The 20036-nt window shown below is 41.1% G+C and overlaps 2 protein-coding genes across 3 annotated transcripts; one reads left to right on the top strand and one right to left on the bottom strand.

The window, feature by feature from the left end:
• Positions 1–933: 933 nt before the first annotated feature.
• On the top strand, positions 934–15303 carry ptpn2b (protein tyrosine phosphatase non-receptor type 2b). Of its 2 annotated transcripts, XR_012767313.1 has the most exons (11): positions 934–1164; positions 2182–2272; positions 2395–2495; positions 4577–4675; positions 6990–7127; positions 7713–7922; positions 9331–9492; positions 10502–10713; positions 10920–11015; positions 12526–12712; positions 14514–15303. XR_012767313.1 is itself a non-coding variant. In XM_075450481.1 (10 exons), the coding sequence occupies exons 1-10, from the start codon at positions 1078–1080 to the stop codon at positions 14533–14535; spliced, it is 1218 nt and encodes a 405-aa protein (XP_075306596.1). In that variant the 5' UTR covers positions 934–1077; the 3' UTR covers positions 14536–15303. The 2 variants fall into 2 exon arrangements, 1 of the variants encoding a protein (XP_075306596.1); XM_075450481.1 differs by lacking the exon at positions 12526–12712.
• A 533-nt stretch (positions 15304–15836) lies between these two features.
• Positions 15837–19915, bottom strand: psmg2 (proteasome (prosome, macropain) assembly chaperone 2). The gene is made up of 7 exons (XM_075450482.1): positions 19705–19915; positions 18778–18949; positions 18428–18486; positions 18131–18249; positions 17862–18041; positions 16342–16462; positions 15837–16183 (listed from the first exon to the last, which is right to left on the bottom strand). Exons 1-7 carry the CDS (start codon positions 19759–19761, stop codon positions 16100–16102), a joined length of 792 nt encoding a protein of 263 aa, XP_075306597.1. The 5' UTR covers positions 19762–19915; the 3' UTR covers positions 15837–16099.
• Between the last annotated feature and the right edge of the window lie 121 nt (positions 19916–20036).

A 20036-nucleotide genomic window follows, 5' to 3' on the forward strand; every position in this document is an offset into this window, starting at 1 on the left:
GGAAGATTAAAGGAAATGTGCAGCAGTACCAAGGATAAAAAAAATGCTCCTTTTGACTCTTTTGCTTGCTTGTAATCGGTCTCACGAGGATCTGATTACGGAAGTGTGCTTTGTCCGGCCCTGACACAATGGGCATCACATTTCCAAGGCATTGTTTTACAAAAAATACGTTACTGGGAAGTAACCCAGATCATGACTGAATGTAGTGAGTGAATCCCGGCTGAATCCGTCTATTCAGGGTCCTAGGGAGGGCAACATGCAAATGTTGTGACTTTTAAATTAAATTTAGTTGGTCTTTTTTTTTTTAGATGTTTATCAAACAATAAATTAACTGATTTCAACTGTTTCATACAACTTTCTTCCTGTTCTTTTTGAACGTTTTCAGGAATACACCGAACTGCTGAAATAATTGTTGTTGATCAGCTGAGATTTTACAAGTTCACAGTGTGTCAGCTGTCCAATTAATTTTCAGAAACAAAACTACACCAAATTCACGGGGGGAAAAAATAGCAACCTAGACTTTTCAGCTATGGCTGGGAAAGATAATTATGGGCACAGATGTGTATAAGGAAACTCATCTCAAAGGGGACCAAGCAGATACAAATTATGGCCGTTTTCAACAACTAAATGATTTTATTTTATTTTATTGTGCGCCTCATTTATGTCTCGAACTATTCTTTTTGTTTTCCTCTTAAATGTATATATATTTCTTTATTTCTGAAATAAGATGATGGGTTCTCTAACTTCCTGTGCCCCTGGGCCTGGGCTTGTCCAGTAATCTGTTCATGTGTGATTTTAAGTAGGCTACTACCACCATTATCCTAAGCGTTTCGTTGTTTGACATCTCTTGTGTTCACTAAATATCTTCGCAGTGTTTGGTTTGACAGCCACTGAAGGACCTCTGGCGGCGCATGCGCACACGCGTCTACTCCGGCTGACAACTGCACCAGAACGATAACGGACAAACAATCGGCTGCGGCTTGCCAGAGCGGGGAAGTAATCACTCTGACTAAAAGCCTGTCTAGCCTGATAAAGTTATGAGGTAGATAGTCAAGTGCTCTACTAACCCAACCTCTTATGGAACAGACAGGTGTTGCCACAGTGAAAATGGACCAGGAGTTTGAGGACATAGATTCCGAAGGCCGGTGGCAAAAATTGTACTCAGTAAGTCTGTTAGCATAGCTAGCATAATGCTAGCACGGTTTGTGCATGTAGCACGCATTTTATTTAGCAAGCTAGTAACACGTCTAATGTAGCAATCATAACGTTGTTGTCTGTTTTCACCCCTCTAGTTTTTTTTTTTTTTTTTTTTGCTCCCAGCGCTGACCTCTTTTTGCTGGCCAGAAGACTCTGTTGTTATACTCATGATAACGTAATATTACCCTAAGCTCATGACACTAAGCTTGAACACAGCTTATAAGCTTGTGCCTATGGTTTAAGCTCGCTGCGGGAAGCTACATTGTATTTTCCCTGTTAAACACTGTTTTACAAAATCCCGCGGTTTATAAAATATATGATGCTTTGTGCACTGCTGAAAGTAGGTTTGTTTTATGATTTCCAGTATTAATCAGAAATGAGGACACCCTTGTGCAATTATTACTTAAAAGTCAAGTTATTCAAAATTGCAGTACCTCTCAATGATTGTATGATTTTTCTAAGCTGATGGAGTGTTTCCTCTTAATGTAAAAAATGGGTAAGTACTTCTGACTTTGGACATGGGTTACGAATGGAGGTAGTAGTTTCAGTGACAGCTCAGATGGTCCGGAGAACATTATTGTCAATTTATATTAGTAATGCCCAAGACACAGGAAAAAAACTTTCTTTTTTTTGCCCTTTGGCTCAAAAACTGCTTTTCGGAGATTAAAATAAGCCTGTCGCATATTTGGAGCACGAGAATAAGTCATATGAGACTAAGATAGAATAGTTTAGCCCAAAGTGATTCCAGCATGTTGGGCAGAAACCTTGCCAGGAAAACCAGGATATGAATAGTCCTGACAATAAAACAGATGTAAAACAGCGATGATGTGTGGCTGCATGAGATAACATTTACAGATGGTATCTGGTCATTTATGCGAATAATACAAATACACAAATGATGGGACCGAAGCTATACCGAACTATTTGTTAAAGAACTCTTTGAGCTGCGGTTTTACTGTTCTAAACTGTCTTTCTGCTTCCTAGGAAATAAGGAATCAGTCCCATGAGTGCTCCTACAAAGTGGCAAAGTATCCGGAGAATCGCAACCGAAATAGATACAGAGATGTCAGTCCATGTGGGTAAACATTTGTAGAAAGGCCAAGCTGTTTACCCTGTGATATTCTTCTAAATCTCTAACTATGTCTGTCAATTTACAACTTAATCCCCAAATAACCTTAACTCTCGTGCTGCCTGCAGTTGATCACAGCCGGGTCAAGCTGGAGAGCACTGAAAACGACTACATCAATGCAAGCCTGGTGGTGATGGATGAAGCCCAGAGAAGATACATATTAACACAGGCAAGTTCAAGGATTTTATTCCATGAGAAAGAATCAGGCATGAGCACCTTACTTGTACTAGCTGCAATATGTATAATTAAAGTAAAGCAGTTGGCTTTCCAGACTTTATGTTGACATTATATGAATCCATGTAGTTTCATAATGGATCATTTATGAGTGCTTGTTTGGTCGACCTTAACTGTTTATCTATGACTAAAGACACTGCATCACGATGGGAAATTGTAACCTTTAAGCGGAGTTTATGGTCGGAAACCAGGTCGTCTGCGTGTGTGTCGCAGTTAACGCAGATATGCCCCCCACCCTTTCGCAGACACTCTGGTGCACCTCCCCAAAATTGTAACTGACCGCAGACAGTGCCGCAGATATCGTCGCAGGGAGGAGAGAAAGGAGGCCTCTGATTGGTCAACTCTACATCTGCTCTACACTATGCGTATTTCCGGTTTGGTAACCGGCTTGTTTTGTTTGTAGTAGCAATAGTACTAGTAGCAGTAGTAGCAATATTTCTTCTATTTATAGATCGATCAGCTGCATCTCAATCAAAGTGCGCATTCGTCCAGTCGCCATTGTTGTTGAATGACCTCCGTAACCGGAAGAGAAACCCGCCACCCACCACACCCACAATCCTAGCTTGTTTGTGATTGTCCCTCTTGCGTTGTGGCGTGGAATTAACATAGCGCAGACAAAATTGGGCATTAATCAAAAATAACTGCATCATACCTGCGACAAGCTCACTGGGACACACTGCTGCGAGAGTATACACGGCCCGTTAGGCTGATGATGGCACGCCTTATACTAAATAGTTATGAATAGTAACAAAAATAGTTTGTCCTGATTCTTTATTCATTGGGGGAAAAAAATCTAAATAAATCACTAAAATAACTGTAAAATAAGAAGATTTTTTTGTAAAAAAACAAACAAACAACTAAGTTGGAATATAAAAACAAAATGTTGCCTTTTCCATTGTTTTCAAAGAATATCCTCTTGGACAATTTGTTTTCTATTTTACCGGCTTTCTGTGATTTTTTTTTTTTTTTTTTTTTTTTTTTTTTTTTTTTTCAGAACATTGCAAATAAAAATATAGTTTAGGGTATTTTCAAACAACACACAGTCAGTCAGACACTATTTAATATTTTTTACTGTCATATAATCAACATTTCTGCTCTAGATGCATGTCTTTGACAGTTCATAGCTGGTTTCTCATTTGAAAACGTGCTTAAAATAGTATTAATCTGCGTCATGTGCTTTGCTTGTACGTTGTTTGTGTTCAGCAACGAACATACCGTAGCAGAGAGTGTAGATTGTCAGTGAGGAGAGAACAGTAATGCATTCTTGACAGAGAAGTCACGAGTGCGGGAAACTTTTAATGGAAAACTGGAACAACATCATTAAACAAGGACACTGGCCTTTGATCCAATCAGTCATTTCCAGTGCGACCCTGACCCCACTCCTCTGGCGCTTTCACCACCATTTGCTCCTTTTCGTGTAACCTTAACATCTCCCATGTTGGCATTGTGGGTAAACAACCCCCGCTTGACCTCAACAACCCTAATGAACCAAATGCTTACTGGGTGGGTCAGTGACTCAAGATAAACTTGTTTGAAATGTAAGAAACACCAACGGGGTTTTACTCATCTCTGAAGAATTATCCTTTCAAGCTTATACACAGTGATTAAAAGCTTGGAGCAAAGGTTCAAAATGTCATGGTGATGGGATGCAGCTAGTGTCCTGTTTGTAGGGGTAAAGTGCTGTTCTTGAACAGAAACCAGTGATGTCGTCATCCTACACAACTCTGACTATTCTAATGTAAACGAGCCACAGAGAGCTTTCGAAGTTTCAAAGACTTTCTGACAATTAGTTTAGTTTGTTTGTAGCCTTTCAAAGTGATTTGAGAAACAAGGATTGGACAACATGTAGATATTTCTGGGATATTTTCTAAATCTGTGTCACAATTTAGTGGCATTTTCATTTGTTTTCGACATCAGTGTCACACAGCTGCATTGTGGATCACTCCCCTCTGTCCTCGTGGACTCGTCTTCCTACTGTTGAACTCATCGCAGTGTTTGTGTGTGTTTTGTCCACAGGGCCCCCTCAGGAACACCTGCGGCCACTTTTGGCTAATGATGTGGGAGCAGAAGACCAAGGCTGTCATCATGCTAAACAGGGTTATAGAGAAAGGATCAGTAAGTACAAAAGACATTATATTATTCAGGTCTGACGTGTCATATGTCTACTGTGCAAAACACCCACGTGGAGAGCAATGCAGAAATACCAAAAAGACGACAATGTAAGCCTAGTTATACACAGACCACTTTAGTCAAAGTTACACACTCTTTGTCAAAGTTTGTGGCAAGCTGACTTTTTTTTTTGGCCAGTCGTGGAATTTCTTCAGATCTTATATCTAAGGGTTTTGGATCCACAGTTTTCTCTTTATTTGTGCAGGAAAAGCCCATGAACTTACAGGCAAAGCTGGGTTGAAAATACTAGCCACAGCAATTGCCTATCAAGAGGAATTTCCCTTTTTTGGTCAGTGAGTGACAAGAGGTTTCATGCCAAGTACACAAGTGCTTTCAATACTGGATGCATATTAAACAGATGCTTTTAGCACAAAAACCTGGGAACATAGACCCATAAATGGCCCAGTGTGAAGGTTCAGACATCTACATTAGGCATGTAGACAGTTTTGCCCAAAGCTTTGTTCAAAATCAAATACTGTAACAGAAAATAGTTAACAAAATGTCCTCTTTTCCCTCTTCTTTCTGTCAGTTCATAACAAATCTAGAGAGTGGGGCAGACAGATCAGCTGACAAAATCATTAGTTCTCAGTCAGGAATCTGTCCCCACTTAGGCTTCACAGACTGCCCATTTCTCTCCAGAGGCAACAGAATCCACTCTGCTTCTGTTTTCCATCAAACTAAATGATCACGGTGAAGACCGCTTCTAACAGTCACTATTTTCTTTTTTTGGAGTCTCATTTCACAATGTAAGTACTGACTTAAACAAGTTGTCCGACTGCAATTTACACCTTCCAAGAGATGTTTTGGAAAAACTCATTTGGACTGGAAACTTTTGTCCAGACATACAGTTGCACATTTAATGATCCTCTTCATCTTCCCTCAGCAGGGTAACTGGAATTCAGACTATAGACAACACGTACACAGATGTGGAGGATCTGAGATGACGCACAACCTCTCAGCTCAAGTGATCCTGCCTTGTGTAGATTAAATATATTCTCTAAAACTCTCTCTGGCAGAGCAGCTGTGTCCTCCCTCTTTCTCAGTAAAGGAATGGATCTCGCAGGGTCATGAGATTTACCCGCTGACTGTTTTTCTCAGAAATGGTTAAGATAAGATAAAGATAAAGAGCACCTAGTTAACAGATTGCATTACCCCACAAGGATCTTTTATGTTGGCCTCTTCTCTGTTTTTTCAGCAGAAAGGTTGCTTGATGAACTTGATGCAGTTTGTTATTGTCTGTTTACTAAGAAAACGGTTTGATGGCATTTTTGTTGTAGAAAATGTCGTAATGATTGTACCCTTCGCCCTAGAAATCTAATAACTGACTCAGTGTACGGAAATATGAGAGAATAGAATACAAAATATGATAAAGTAAACAAGTTTTTCCGCAGCATTACGTGATTTAAAGGGATACGCCACCCCCAGGCCAAATTAAGTGTATCCCCGCATTCCCGAGACATAAATAAGTGTGTGGGAGCGTTTTCCTGGCGACCCAGGCATTGTCCGAATCTCACAGCACTGACCACTGCTTGGTTGTGCGTAATACATACATGCTAGCGTCGCCACTCGAAATATTTCGCCAAACGTGAATTAATTTACTTGATTTACCTTCTAATTACTGTGTGAGTGGTGTACTTTCACATCGAGTGCAAATGACTGCACTCCCCGCTACTTCTTTGAGAATCCCCCCCCCCCGACTTCCTCTAACAAACCAGCGCGAAGCAGCCAGGGGGGGGGGGGGATTCCCAATGAAGTAGCAGGGAGTGTGCTTCGGCTGTGTTTTCCGCACTGGAAACTAGTTCCCAAACCGACATGAGCAAACCAAGCCTTGCGTGTTGTTTACACAGTCATTTGCACTCGATGTGAAAGTACACCACTCACACAGTAATTAGAAGGTAAATCAAGTAAATTAATTCACGTTGGGCGAAATATTTCGAGTGGCGACGCTGGCGACGCTAGCATGTATGTATTACGCACAACCAAGCAGTGGTCAGTGCTGTGAGATTCGGACAATGCCTGGGTCGCCAGGAAAACGCTCCCACACACTCATTTATGTCTCGGGAATGCGGGGATACACTTAATTTGGCCTGGGGGTGGCGTACCCCTTTAAAGTCCAGCTTTGGTTTCCATGTCAACCATCAAACTGTCCTCCTGTTCGTTGTCAGCAAGGATCTGCTTTCCATCAGCTATGTATTCTGGCTGGATGTTCACTCTCTTCGGGATCTGGTTTTATCTTTCTGTCTCCTTTCTTCTGTGACAGGAAAAGTGTGCCCAGTACTGGCCCACGGCTGAGGAGAGGGAGATGGCCTTCAGAGACACGCGTTTCTTGGTTACACTGTTATCAGAAGACACCAAGTCTTACTACACCACAAGAGTGTTGGAGCTGCAGAATGTTAACGTAGGTTACTCTGTTACTCAGAACAATATTTCACTTCAGCATGACATGAAACTGTGTTATCCTAAGTTTGTTAAAGCTGAAAACACCATTATTCATAGAGAAGGTTTGTCCCTTTGTGTTTGTATGGATTTTCCTTTGGATTTCTACATCCAAAGAAATACGAGAGCGTTGTAGAAGATGCAACAGAGCGATTCAAGATAAAGAACAAATACTTAACCACAGTGTCCCCACTTGAAATTGCCCGCTGAGTTTTATTTGACCTTTTATATTATTAACTGCTGCAATACCTCAGTCACTTTCTGCTCTTCCCGATAAATGAGCCACCCAGATGGTAATAAAAAAGCACGGGTTAAAATCAAGTTTAGACATCCTCTATGTTCCTTTCCAGGAGCCGAATGACTAAAGTAACAGAGGCTAAAACTTGTTGCTGAATGTTTATTTAGTTCGGTTGTTGAACACGTCTGAGGTGGCCTCCAGTTACCTCACTCATGCTTCTAAAGATCAGCACTGTCGGAGTTTACACGAACACACTTTTATAGTTCTCATGCTCAAAAACATGCTGTTTTTATTGTACTCGTTTTACAGACGGGAGAGAAGAGGGAGATTTACCATTTTCATTATACCACGTGGCCGGATTTTGGTGTCCCCGAGTCCCCCGCATCCTTCCTAAACTTCCTTTTCAAGGTGCGGGAGTCGGGAGCGTTGGGGGTGGATCACGGACCGGCTGTGGTGCACTGCAGTGCTGGAATCGGACGCTCGGGGACGTTCTCATTAGTTGACACAAGCTTAGTCCTCGTAAGTGCTGCCTCTTCATTCAATCTAACAGTAGATATGATTATGACTTGCACATGAATTATATTATTCTCTTGCAGTAGATGATGATTATGTAGCTGATTTTTTTTTTTTTTTTAAATACATTACAAATGTAATTCTCTGCTTTAGGCCCTTCTCTGAAATGTTCATATTTTGAGGGCTAAAAACACAACTTTCATCCAAAATCCCCCAGTGTGGCTCCTTCCCAGCTGGGTTGTGTGGAGAGATGCGTGTGCATTTTTTTTTAGCGCTCGAGGACATAACTGCTTTGTCTGATTGACTGTTTTGTTCTGCATGTTCTGGTCCGAGCCTGTCTTTTTAAGGTCGTTGGTGCCAATTCACTCTGGCATTTTGAGAAGAGGAAGAGACACTAGATCGCAGTGTTTTACAGACAGTTACAGAAAACAATTGTATTGTACAGATTTTAATCAAAAAGCGTCCGGAAGAAACGAGAAACCGCACTTTCACCTTAAAGCTTCTGCTAAACGAAGTGTAGAATGTAAATGCACAACCCACAGATGAAAGGCATCTTGTTTTCATGTTTCCCTTCTGTGCTCCAGAGAAGCCAAGTCATGATGATATGTAAAATAGGTTGAATAACCAAAAAGGTCGAGTGCAGAGAGAGATGCTGTACTAATGGAGGAACAAACTAGACAACAGACGCAGGATTTTAGCACTTAGATATGTTATTAAACAGACACGAGGCTTCTTTTAAGTTCTTAAATGTCATTTTAATTGTTTTCTGCACCTGGATAAGTGTGGGAACAAATAAAATAGATGAATATCAGCGACTCCAGAAAAATGAACTTTGTTCTTTGTTCTGTTTTGTTTCAGTGTAAATGGAGTATTGCTCGTGGCTTTTGGAGTAGGCAGGCAGCAGAGTCATAACGTTAACCGATGTGTCAGTGTGCCTCAGAGGGAGCTTTATATTGTCGAAATTAAGGCTCGAGCTATCGCGTGCAACTTGAACACCTACTCGGAACTGCCCACATTCTTGTTGTCAGAGGCTGAAAAACATTTGCAACCCGAGTGCTGACTGCCTTCACCAAATCTGCAGCCAAAATAACTCTTAAGGAAAAAAAATGTAGCATCACAAACCGAGAAACAAGAAGCTTGTCTGAATATTGACGTTGTTATTAGAGAAGTAAACACCGTAGCTCTGTTTTAGCTTCGCATCAGCACCTGCGAGCCTTCGGTGGTAATTTAATTGAACAATCAGGGTTAACGGTGTTCTGAAGTAATTTTTTCATCCCAGGTTTTATTTGCTGTACTGGGATTAAGAGCTCCTTTTACGTTGGAGGGTTCCTCCGTCGCACGCGATACAATCCCGAGAGAGAGGAGAGCGTTCCTCCTGATTTTTCTGATTCAAGTCGTTTTACGTTCTTTCTAGATGGACAAGAGGAAAGACCCCTCTTCAGTGGACATCAAAAGCATCCTGTTGAACATGAGAAAGTACCGAATGGGTCTGATCCAGACTCCCGACCAGCTGCGCTTCTCCTACATGGCTGTCCTCGAAGGAGCCAAGTTCATCATGGGAGACTCCTCTGTACAGGTAGTGATACCGACACAGTAACCGAACCCATCACTTTTTCAGAGGATCCGTTGACTTTTATTTGCTTTCATTTTTGTTTCCGTATCTCTGCCTGTAAAACCGTTTGGTCCATATAGTTTCACTTTCCCTGTGAAAGTAGTTTATTACTGGAAGTTCATTTCTAGATAAATATTGTCATGTTGGTGAAGATTAGTTTGCAGATAACAGCCTGGATTTATTGAGGAGACGGGCGGTGGTCCTCTGATAGTAAAACCAGGTTATTTTTTTTTATTTTTTATTTTTTTTTTTTTTTAATTTATTTATTTATTTTTGATTTTATTTATTTAATTTTTTATTTTAGTTGAGGTCCAAACACAAACTGGACACGTTTGTGAGCAAATTAAGGTTCAGTTTACCTCTTACTTTGTCGTTCATCTCGGTTGCATGAACAGAGAAGGCACATGATAAAAGTGGAACAAGCCTGTTTCAGTCAGGGAGCGACAATGAGTTTTTTTTTGTTTTTTTTTCTCATAAATATAAGCATGTGGAGCGGATAATATGCTCAAGACTGATTTGCATCAGAAAATATCAGCGACACTGATGACTAAAATCAGGATGCTAGAAAATGACAGTTTTAATGATTTTTTTTTTTTCAGCAGAGAACTTTTAAAAACAAAGTTACAAAAAGTATCAAATGTTACACCGTCAAGAAAGAAATGAGACAAGCGTCCAGGATACAAAGATTAAATACTACTGACATCTTATAGATGTTCAAAGGTAGACAAAAGGAAACGTCCCGCCCAACTTAACCTTTCACATTTCTCTTTGTCCGACACTAAAAGTCAAATTTGTAAGATTGAAACTTCTTAGAGATTTGTGTCCTTTACATTCAGCATCAGGCTCCGTTTTCAGGTCAGGCTGAAACATTTTGAGAGGCCTGCTTTACTAGTTTTCTTTAATGAAGATATTTTGTGTTTATTTATCACATCTTGTGCACCCTGCTGCCTCTTCTCATCCTCTCCTTGTGTAGAATCGATGGCGCGAATTATCCAGGGAAGATCAGGCGCCGATTGTGGAGTCGCCGCCCTCGGCCCAGCCGCAGGCGAGGTGTCCGGCAGAGCGATGTAACGGCAGCCAGCATCCGCAGGAAGAGGGAGGAGAATATAGACAGGATGGCAAACTACCTGCACAGTCTCCCTGCAAGGAACAGGAGCTGGATGGTAGCACCACACAGTCAGTAAAGTGAGTCAAAGCGACAAAGGAAACGTGCACAGATTACTGGTCGTTTGTCTTTATCAGCAAAAGATTATTGTGATTATTGTTATGAGATTTGAACCTCTTTTATCCCCAGAAAGGCAGCTGTTTGCTGATTTATTTTTTATTATTTTTTTAAGTTATTATTATTATTTTTTTTAATAATGATTTTTTTCCCCCTTATTTTTACGCAGCAAGCGGCGCAGAGAAGACAGCATTTCCAAATCCGGCACAGTCAAGGCGCCCCAAAGCAAATCCAGGTCAAATGACTCGGAGAGGAAGAGGAAAAGGTGATTACATCTTATTTCTTTTAGAATTATTGACGTTGCAGCTACGTGCAGCGTCACATCATTTGTTAAAGTTATAGTTTACATATATGTAGGTTATTAAAAAAAAAAAAATGAAATCCTCTCCATCATATTTACTCTGAAAATGAAAAGCTAAGTGAGTAAAAGTTTGGATGGTATGAGGGGAAAAACAAGTTGCCTTGGAATTCAGCAGGAACTCATTTTGTTATTGAAACATCTGCAGATACATTTCAGGCCTGTAATATATTCCAAAAGAAGTTGGACCAGTAAAGCTTTCACCACTTTCTGATGTCACCATTGCTTCTCACAACAGCTTAAAGGTGCTCTGGTGCTGAGGATAACGAGTGATGAAGAGTTTCAGGCGTTATTTAAACCTATTCTTCCTGCACTCTCAGCCTGTCAGTACTTGTCTGTCAGTAGACATTTTTTACTTCAAAGTTCCCCCTGTAGTACCGGTACCGTCTTCCTCAGCCTTTTAGAACGTGCGCGGGATGTCGTTTTGCATTTTCTCGTTGAAAAATGCACAAACGTCCCTGAAAAATGATTTTTCAAAGAACTTTTCTGCATCAAATGCAGCACTGATATAATCCGATACCATCACAGAGACTGGGATTTTGGACTTTTGATCTTTTTGTAGATCTTTTGTCTCAATCTCAGACGCCTCCGAGCCCAGAGGCACTTCCACCGTCATTTTATTGTTTTACACAGTGAAATTTTAAGTGGCCTTTGCGAATGTAACTCCCGTTGTGGTTGACAACGTATTCCCACATCAATCCTTTGTCCGTGCTGTCTTATCAGCTATTGATAAATGACTGTTGTTTAGGGTTAGGGTGCCCTCTGAGGGATATGCAGTCCCAGGGGTCCAGTTCAGGCTTGCATCCTTGCCTTTTAAACACTGATATGCCTCCACATTCCTTTTAGGATTGTTTTTGAACATTTCAGTCTCATCCATTTCTTTCAATTTTTTTTTTTTTTACAAACAGGAGCCTTTGCAGGCCAAAACAACTAAAAATGGATGCATGTTGATAAATGAAACAACGTTGATGAGACAAAAGATGAAATCTGTTAAGCTTTTCACTGTCAGTAAAATGAAAGTAGGAGTCGCTGTAGGGCAGTGCAGTTGAGCTTTTCCCTGCGTGTGAGTCAACACTGATAGCAGAAGTTAAACTCAGGCACTGCTGAGGCTTTTTTTTTGTGTGTGTGCGTGTTTCAGCTTTTTCTGTTTCCTTCTCTCTGTTTCATCATTCCTTTGCGGGTTGTTTAAATCTGCTCGTGTAGCTGATTGATAGCGGTCTCCTGTTCCTTTAAAGGCTTACAGTTAGACCCACCGAAGCAGTTCTCTCTGATGACGGCGCTCTTCCTAAAGTCATTTCTGAGAAGCCTTCCTTTTTTTTTTTTTTAACGTGACATGTCAGTGTTGTTCCAGTAATACGGCTCAAAGTGCACCCTTTCTGACGAGGTCTCACTCTGCTGTTGTGGTTCTCCTGGACAGTTTGGGGTGCATTTGCTGCACATGACAAGAGCTGGCCTGTCCGGTGGGGGGCAGCGTATCTTTACCCCCCTCTGAGACAGCAACAACAACCACGGAGAGCACATTTAGAGGAGGAAGTTTACCTGCAGCTTTTTTTAAAAAAAAAAAGAAAAAGAAAAAAAGAACACCCACTCGTGGGTACCTGGAGGTGTGTGGTTGTGTGTGTGTGTGTGTGTGTGTGTGTGTACTTTGCGTCTGCTGTGCCTTTTGCTTTCATGCTCGGCTCCTGTGGCTTTGAGTGGAGTTGATTTTGCCTGCTTTCTAGCATGGCGTGTGCGTGTTTGTACGTGTGAAACTGAAATGTCAGGTTAAGCTGACACAATGCAAGATGCAAATTTGTGTTGTACCTCGTGTGTAAATTTGGTGGCCACATTTTTTATCTGTGTGTTCAATAAAGAAATGAGAGTTCATTGTCCTCACCAAGTGTGTTGTAAGCAAGACAAGAGTATGTGGAATAATTGATCATCTTTTGGCATTAAGAACTCAGTAATTTAATGGGTTGGGAGTAAATTCTTGGCCTGGTGGAGGCTGTCAGCCCATCACACCAAGATGCTTTCTCTAAGCTTTGTTGCATGTCTTTTTGTTCCTGCTGGTGCTCCTAACTTTCACATTTCTGCCATGAGGACTTTGGATTTTTCAGAATGCTAGCATGGCGCTGTCCCTGACTGGTTTGTTGTGTTTTTTTTACATTCAGGAGGTTTGAATGTTTGATTTTCATCAGGAGATTTATGGGCAGGCCTAAGAGGGTTGTGGCCAGAAGACCCGGGGCTTCAGCTAACAATTTAATTTCGTCATTTATATGTTAATCGCTTCAGTTTTTTATGTTTTGAATTAATTTATTATTTAAATGGGCTGTTCCTTTGAGCCGAAGGTGACGTCTCATCGTGTTTTACTGTTTTGGACAAAGAAATTGATAAAGTGAATCAAAGGAATGTCGGTATAGCAGTAGTGCAATAAAAAGGGCCCCGTCAAGACCCCATGATCCCAATATTTTGCCTTTTTTTTTTTTTTTTTTTTTGAGAAAGTTGCACCATCAAAATACTTTTGTCACTTAATAGCCGTGGAAGTCCAGCATGACGCCGATTGGCAGCATGTCCTGGTAATGATGGAGCACCAGATGCTCCTCTGCTGTGACCACAGATCACAGGGTCTGCGACATGCGGTCAGAATTAGATCTTACATGTACAAACTCATAACACATTTACAGGATTATCAAGTCAGTGTGAGGATGAGGGGCCACTGTTGTACTCTGGTTGCCATGTGGACAAGCGTTTTTGCATTTCTTGGATTTGCAGTAAATAGATTTTTACTTTACAAACAGCTGCTGTGCTTCAAACAGCTCTAAAACAGCAAACCTCTCCCTCTACAATGAGACCAACAAGCGGCTGATTTGAGTCAAAAACGCGTCCCTTTTTGCGTCGTCCCATCTCGTAACTGGAGGAAAGTTTCAAACTTTTTTTTTTTAAAGTGTGTTTTTGATGGTGCAAACTGAACAAAGAAGCTTTACTTGTCCTTTTTTTTTGTAACCACTGAATTAAACAAGTAATGTCTTATGAAAGTTTTATCAGACTCATTAAAGGTTAGTGTCAGCGCTACGAACAATCCAAACTCTTCTACATCGGCTGGAGACGAGCTTGTTTGACCAATTATCAGATCTAATGATGTGCCTGAAAGCTCTGCGATGCTAAGTGGAGTTTTTTTTCTCGCATCTAAGATCCGCTTAAGTGTGACGTGTTTGCCGCTTTCTTCTTCTGCATCGATTATCTAATATGGTCTCGTGTGATCGCAGTGATTCTCTGTCATGCCAAAAGATCCCGATGAGCAAAATTCCTTACTACTTGGCCAACTTACAGGATCTTATGGCATGAGCTTTTTTTTTTTTAATCACTTCTGAGCTCATACGGACAGTCAAGTTTTGAGTTTGGACTCCATTTTGTGTCTTTTGACAGGGTGAAAACCAGTGACTGCTAACCAACTCCACCCGTGGCCACACGTCTACAGCTCCAGCAGCAAAAGCCAGCACCGGCTGGGAACTCCAGCTCTCTCCCAACCTTCTTCCTCAACTCCAAACTAATCTTCCTCAGCTCCATCTCTTTAATAGGCACCCTCCTTTTTTTTCCCCCACTGCACACCTCATCATTCTCCCTCACTCATCATCTCTGAATTGTTTACAGATGACACTTTGACCTTCTTTGACGAACACACCAGCGCTTCACCCGCAGACCACACCTCAAACGCTGTTCGCGCTGCTTCCAGTCAGGAAAAGTTTGTCGGGTTTTTGGCTCTCCCTTTCTTTCATGCTTCTTCACACTTACTGCTTTTATGACCAGACTGAACATACAAGACTATGCATTGCCAATTAGTAATGCTGTTCATCACGTGTATTTTTGGAAAACATTTCTTTCAAAGGCAAAAAAATAAAAATGTTCTATTTTTTATAAGGAATTACTTGAAAGTTTTTCAGGTGATGCGGGGTTGGTATAAGCGAGCACTGCCTCCTCCCAGAATTGATAGTGGCATGAAACGTTTCCATGATGTACATAGTACTCTTTTTAAAAAAAAATATGTGTATAAAAGACTTATTTTTTGCTTGTAAAGACACAACGAGCTGATGTTACAGATCCGAATACAGCAGAAACCTCTTACAATCTTTTCTCCTTTTGAAATGAATTTGTCTTAAGTTTCCTTCTTAAGAGTGTCATCTCAAAATAAAACTGGTAGCAACTAGTTTACACACCACCCTGCTTCTGTTTTCCTTTCTCAACCTGTTCGTTGATTCATCGTTGGCAGCGTCTTTATTACATCCAAAGAATAGAGTTGAAAGCAATAGTTTGACATTGAGAAATTTGGGTGAGATTTTTTTTTTTTTTTTTGTTAAAACAATCAGAAACTGAACTTAGTTTAAATGCAATTTGAGGGCCTGTTGTGTATTTCAGTGTAGAAAATGACAAATTATTTTATTGCTCCGTGTTTTCCCTTTTAAAAAAAAAAAAAATGCTGTCAGGACATTCTTTCCCACAGCCTACACAGAAACCAACCAAAACAATAATCCAGACGGACGTGGAAAACCACAAACCAGCTCCACTAACTGAATGAAAGAGTTGTCCTGCAGTTCGCACTGTGCGGGTTGTAGAGGGGGAATCATATTACTCAGAGGTGGAACTGCCAGGAATACAGGATGGAGCCCAGCCAAGCGCTTTCAGTTAAAGAGGGCAGAGACGGGATTGAATGAGTAAAACAAACTCATTAATGCTTCAGATGACGACACTGGATTCACACAACAACCTTTTACTGGTAGAAATTCAAATACTACAATATAGTACATCAGAAGTGCTTGTTTGGACCTGTAATGTTGGCACATGTGGAGATTCATTTCAAAACAACAGGAAGAGAGTGAAGATTATGATGATGTGACAGCACAGCCTTGTTTTATATTCAAGTCAGGACAGTTCAACAGAAAGCCAAAGGAGGAGTTGTATTTGTATTACATATATTGCAAGCTAATGATGGGATCATGGTAAATGTAAAAAATGTGTCAGAACAAAGCGGGAGGAATGCCGCTTCCAAAGAGGAGATTCCAGGAAGTCGGAATCTTCCATTTGCTGTTCGGCTCGTGGCTCTGAAATGAGAATCACACCAAGAAGAGAGTTGTAACATGAAACCCACTCACTCAGCACCCGATCAGCCTCAAAATAACAGCACTTCTCTGAAATCTGTGTAGGTTTACAGGAAAGTGTGAAGGAAGGAAGGGAGGGGGAGGGGGGAGGTGTTGCTCACCTGGTTGTGCAGCAGATGGAGCCAGCTGTTGAGGTGGTTGACGAGGGCGAAGGCATCTGGGATGTTGTCGCCTTCTGAGCAGAAGAGCAGCAGCACAGCCAGCGGGAGGCCGTCTGCACAACTAAACACACGTGTGTGATTAGATAAAAAAATAATAAATGCCTCGTAATACACAAACTTGATGCTGTGAGCACTAGTTATGCTCTTAGCTGTTTGGTTTTGGAAGGAAATGCACTTATGGGTTTCATGTCCCAAACAGATCAGGAGAAGCTGATTCATGCTTTCATCTCCAACAGACTTGACTACTGTAATGGTCTTCTGACTGGACTCCCCCAAAAGAGTCTCAAACAGCTGCAGCTAATTCAGAACGCTGCAGCCCGAGTTTGAACCAGAACAAAGAGATCACATCACATCACCCCAGTTCTCAAGTTTACATTGGCTCCCGGTCAGATACAGAATAGATTTTAAAGTTCTGCTGCTCGTCTACAAATCACGGAATGGTTTAGGTCCAGAATACATGAATGACATGCTAGCAGAGTATAAACCCAGTAGAGCTCTGAGATCTGCTGACTCAGGTCAGATAGTGGAGCCCAGAGTTCAAACTAGACACGGTGAAGCAGCTTTTAGCTGTTATGCTGCACACAACTGGAACAAACTACCAGCAGAACTGAAATCAGCCCCAACTGTAAGCACTTTTAAATCCAGGTTAAAAACATTTCTCTTTCGGTGTGCGTATGGTTGAGTTTATATATTTCTTTTTCCCCTCTTCTTTGATTGCTTTAATTTTTATTCTATTTTTTTTTTCTCTTTAAATTGCTTGTTTTTATGCTGCTTTATGCTGTTCTTTTAAATGCCTTGTCTTTATGTAAAGCACATTGAGTTGCCTGTGGTATGAAATGCGCTATATAAATAAAGATGCCTTGCCTTGCCTTGCCTTATGACTTCTTGTGACCTGAAGTTCTTTTGCCTACAGATGTGGAACACACTTATTGTAAGTCGCTTTGGATAAAAGCGTCTGCAAAATGACCGTAATGTAATGTAATGAGCAGAAAGAGGTGTTGTTTGTTCTTTTCCTGCCACCTTGTGCTAAAGATGAAGAATATTGGCATTATATAAGGGTAGAAATTCACATTTAGGAGGTTAAAACTGTACAGAACATGCATGTTATGACAGATCTCGTAGCTGTAACAGGAACAGTGTTTACTCCCCAATCTGAAATGTGTCTAATGAACGCACTCTCCTCTCCAACACCCCAGCAAAGACCTTCTCAAGCAGACTCAGAGGTGTGATCTCCCTAAAGTTGATACAAAAACACCCTTTGTTTTCATCCTTTTAAAAAAAAAAAAACAATGGGGCCTCAATCCGCCAACTCACAGGCACCACCCACAACCCCCACGTTCACAATGCTGAAAAGACTTGTCATGACAAAGGACCCAGAGCCTCTTAACATGTTTTCTAAATAAATCATCCGTTTCTAAATGTCTCCTATGTGTCTGATAACTTCATGTCTCTGTCTCCACCTGTCTGTGTAGAGTCCTTTGGTGATGCCTCCTCCTGGGATGTAGAGTCGTGGCTCTGTGTTGGCGTCTGTTACTCCAGGAAAAGCCGTCACTTTCTCCATCTCCCGCCAGCCGAGCTCCTTCAGAGCGTCTGCGCTCTCCTTCAGCAGGGATGGAGTGGCTAGGTACCTCAGAGGAGTCCTGAAATGCACATTTATTTGTTAGTATGGGAGATGACTGTTTGAAGCCAAAGCAGAGAGACGCACGTGTGACGCTGAGAAGACGTTTACCCCTGCAGCTGCCGGTCGTCCCTCTGGTAGGCATGGCTGCTGGAGAGGACCACCGTCCTGGAGAAGCCGCTGGCTTTGATCCAAGACACGAGCTGCTGACGGAACTTTTTGGACTTTGTCTGCAGTGGAAAGCGGGTCAGCACGGAAGCCCAAATATTCAAACATACTTAGTACAAACCTCTGCTGAAGCAACATAGATCTTAGGTTATTTTCATATTATTGTCATGTTGCTAAAAAAACAATTAAAAAAAGGGAAACGGAATAAAGTCAGAATGGTGCAGCCAGCTGTGTGTTTACCTGAATAATCGGTGCTCTGATCTGAAGAACTGCCAGCTTCAGTTCTGCTGCTGTGTAAACTGTGGGTGGCAAAGGGTTGACAGATTAATTTCATATCCAATATAGTTTTATTTTCACTTCACAATTATAATCACAGACTTGGGTCACCAACTAAAAGTATTGAGGAAAAAAAACAAATCAACTAAAGACGCCATTTAACCTTCATTTTATCCTAAGAAAACAAACACTTAACACACAGCTTGCGTGTGGAAAGATGTTTGTCCGGCACTTGAACAGATTTAACTCGTGTTCAACCCATTTGCAGATGCACAGCAGTAATCAAACGGACTCCAACAGTGATCGCATGCTACCTTCTGCAGGAGTGTGCAGCTCCTCAGCGTCCTCTTTGCACGTGGCGTACGGGTTGTTTCCAGCCATCGGGGTGAGACAGTCTGTGTGCAAGTAGCCCACTCTGTTCATGTTGAGAGTGGACACAATAAGGTCGACTGCCAGCTGACCCACGTTACCAACGGCTACCGCTGGCTGGGGGAAGAATAAATTAAAAAAAACGTTCACAAGTACTCTAATGACATGCAATACCTTTCAAAGTTCCAGATCCTCATAGCTGAGAATAAGCTGCTTGTTTACTTAAAAAAAATAAATCTAATTGCACTGGAAGTACATTTTTAAGGTAGACTGATGTATGATCATGATGAGATATTTAATGGTCACAGGTGATATTTTAAGCACTTCATATAATCGTTGTAATACAATCTTAAACTGTGTTTTAAATGCAAAAAATGTTCACTTCCTATAGCCTGTTTTCATACTCGTGCAAATGACGTGAATACTTCCTCCACTGCTGTGTTAAATAAATCGGAGTGAATGTATTTATTAGTTCTGGATTATAGACTGGATGAAGCTATTTGCAAATTTCGCCTTTTAATTCAGTTATTGTGATGCCAAACATTTCTTCCATCGAATAAATAAGTGAATAAACAAATATTATCCAAATATATAATTTACAGCTGTGAAAGCAAACTGGTGCTTTATTTACAGCGGGTAATTTTAACTTTTATTCATGTTTTGTCTATACACACATTGTCATTGAACTACATTAGGTTGTTTTTTCCCCGTCTCTCTGGACATAAAACCAAATATGAGTTTCGATTTTTCGCCCATCTGCATGAGAACTGACTCAGTGGTGACTACTACAGACATTATCGCAGATAAGACGCGTCTACATGTTGCAAAGGATTAAATTAATCGCCTTCGTCGAAGTGAAACTACAAACTCACCATGACGAGGGTGAAACTTTTGAAGGCGGGCGGTGAGTTTTGCGAAGAAACAAACATGGTGACGTTCCGCGTTAAGACACAAAGAACCGGATAGCTACGCAGTGAAATATTTTTAATGTGGTTTTATCACAACAATTTATAATCTCTAAACAGATTCCGCTTGAACTAGTTTCATGCCTGCTGGTGTTGTGGACCTTCTCAGCTTGCCGCGTCGATTATTGATGACTGAAACTGTTTTGGGTGGGGTTTGTGGATGCCTGAGTAAAATGTGACGGTGAGCCGTCATTTAATTTTAGAAAAAGAAAGAAAACCCCTATCATTTATATTTAATA

Source organism: Odontesthes bonariensis, chromosome 18 (genome assembly GCF_027942865.1).
Source record: "Odontesthes bonariensis isolate fOdoBon6 chromosome 18, fOdoBon6.hap1, whole genome shotgun sequence".
Lineage (NCBI taxonomy): Eukaryota > Metazoa > Chordata > Actinopteri > Atheriniformes > Atherinopsidae > Odontesthes > Odontesthes bonariensis.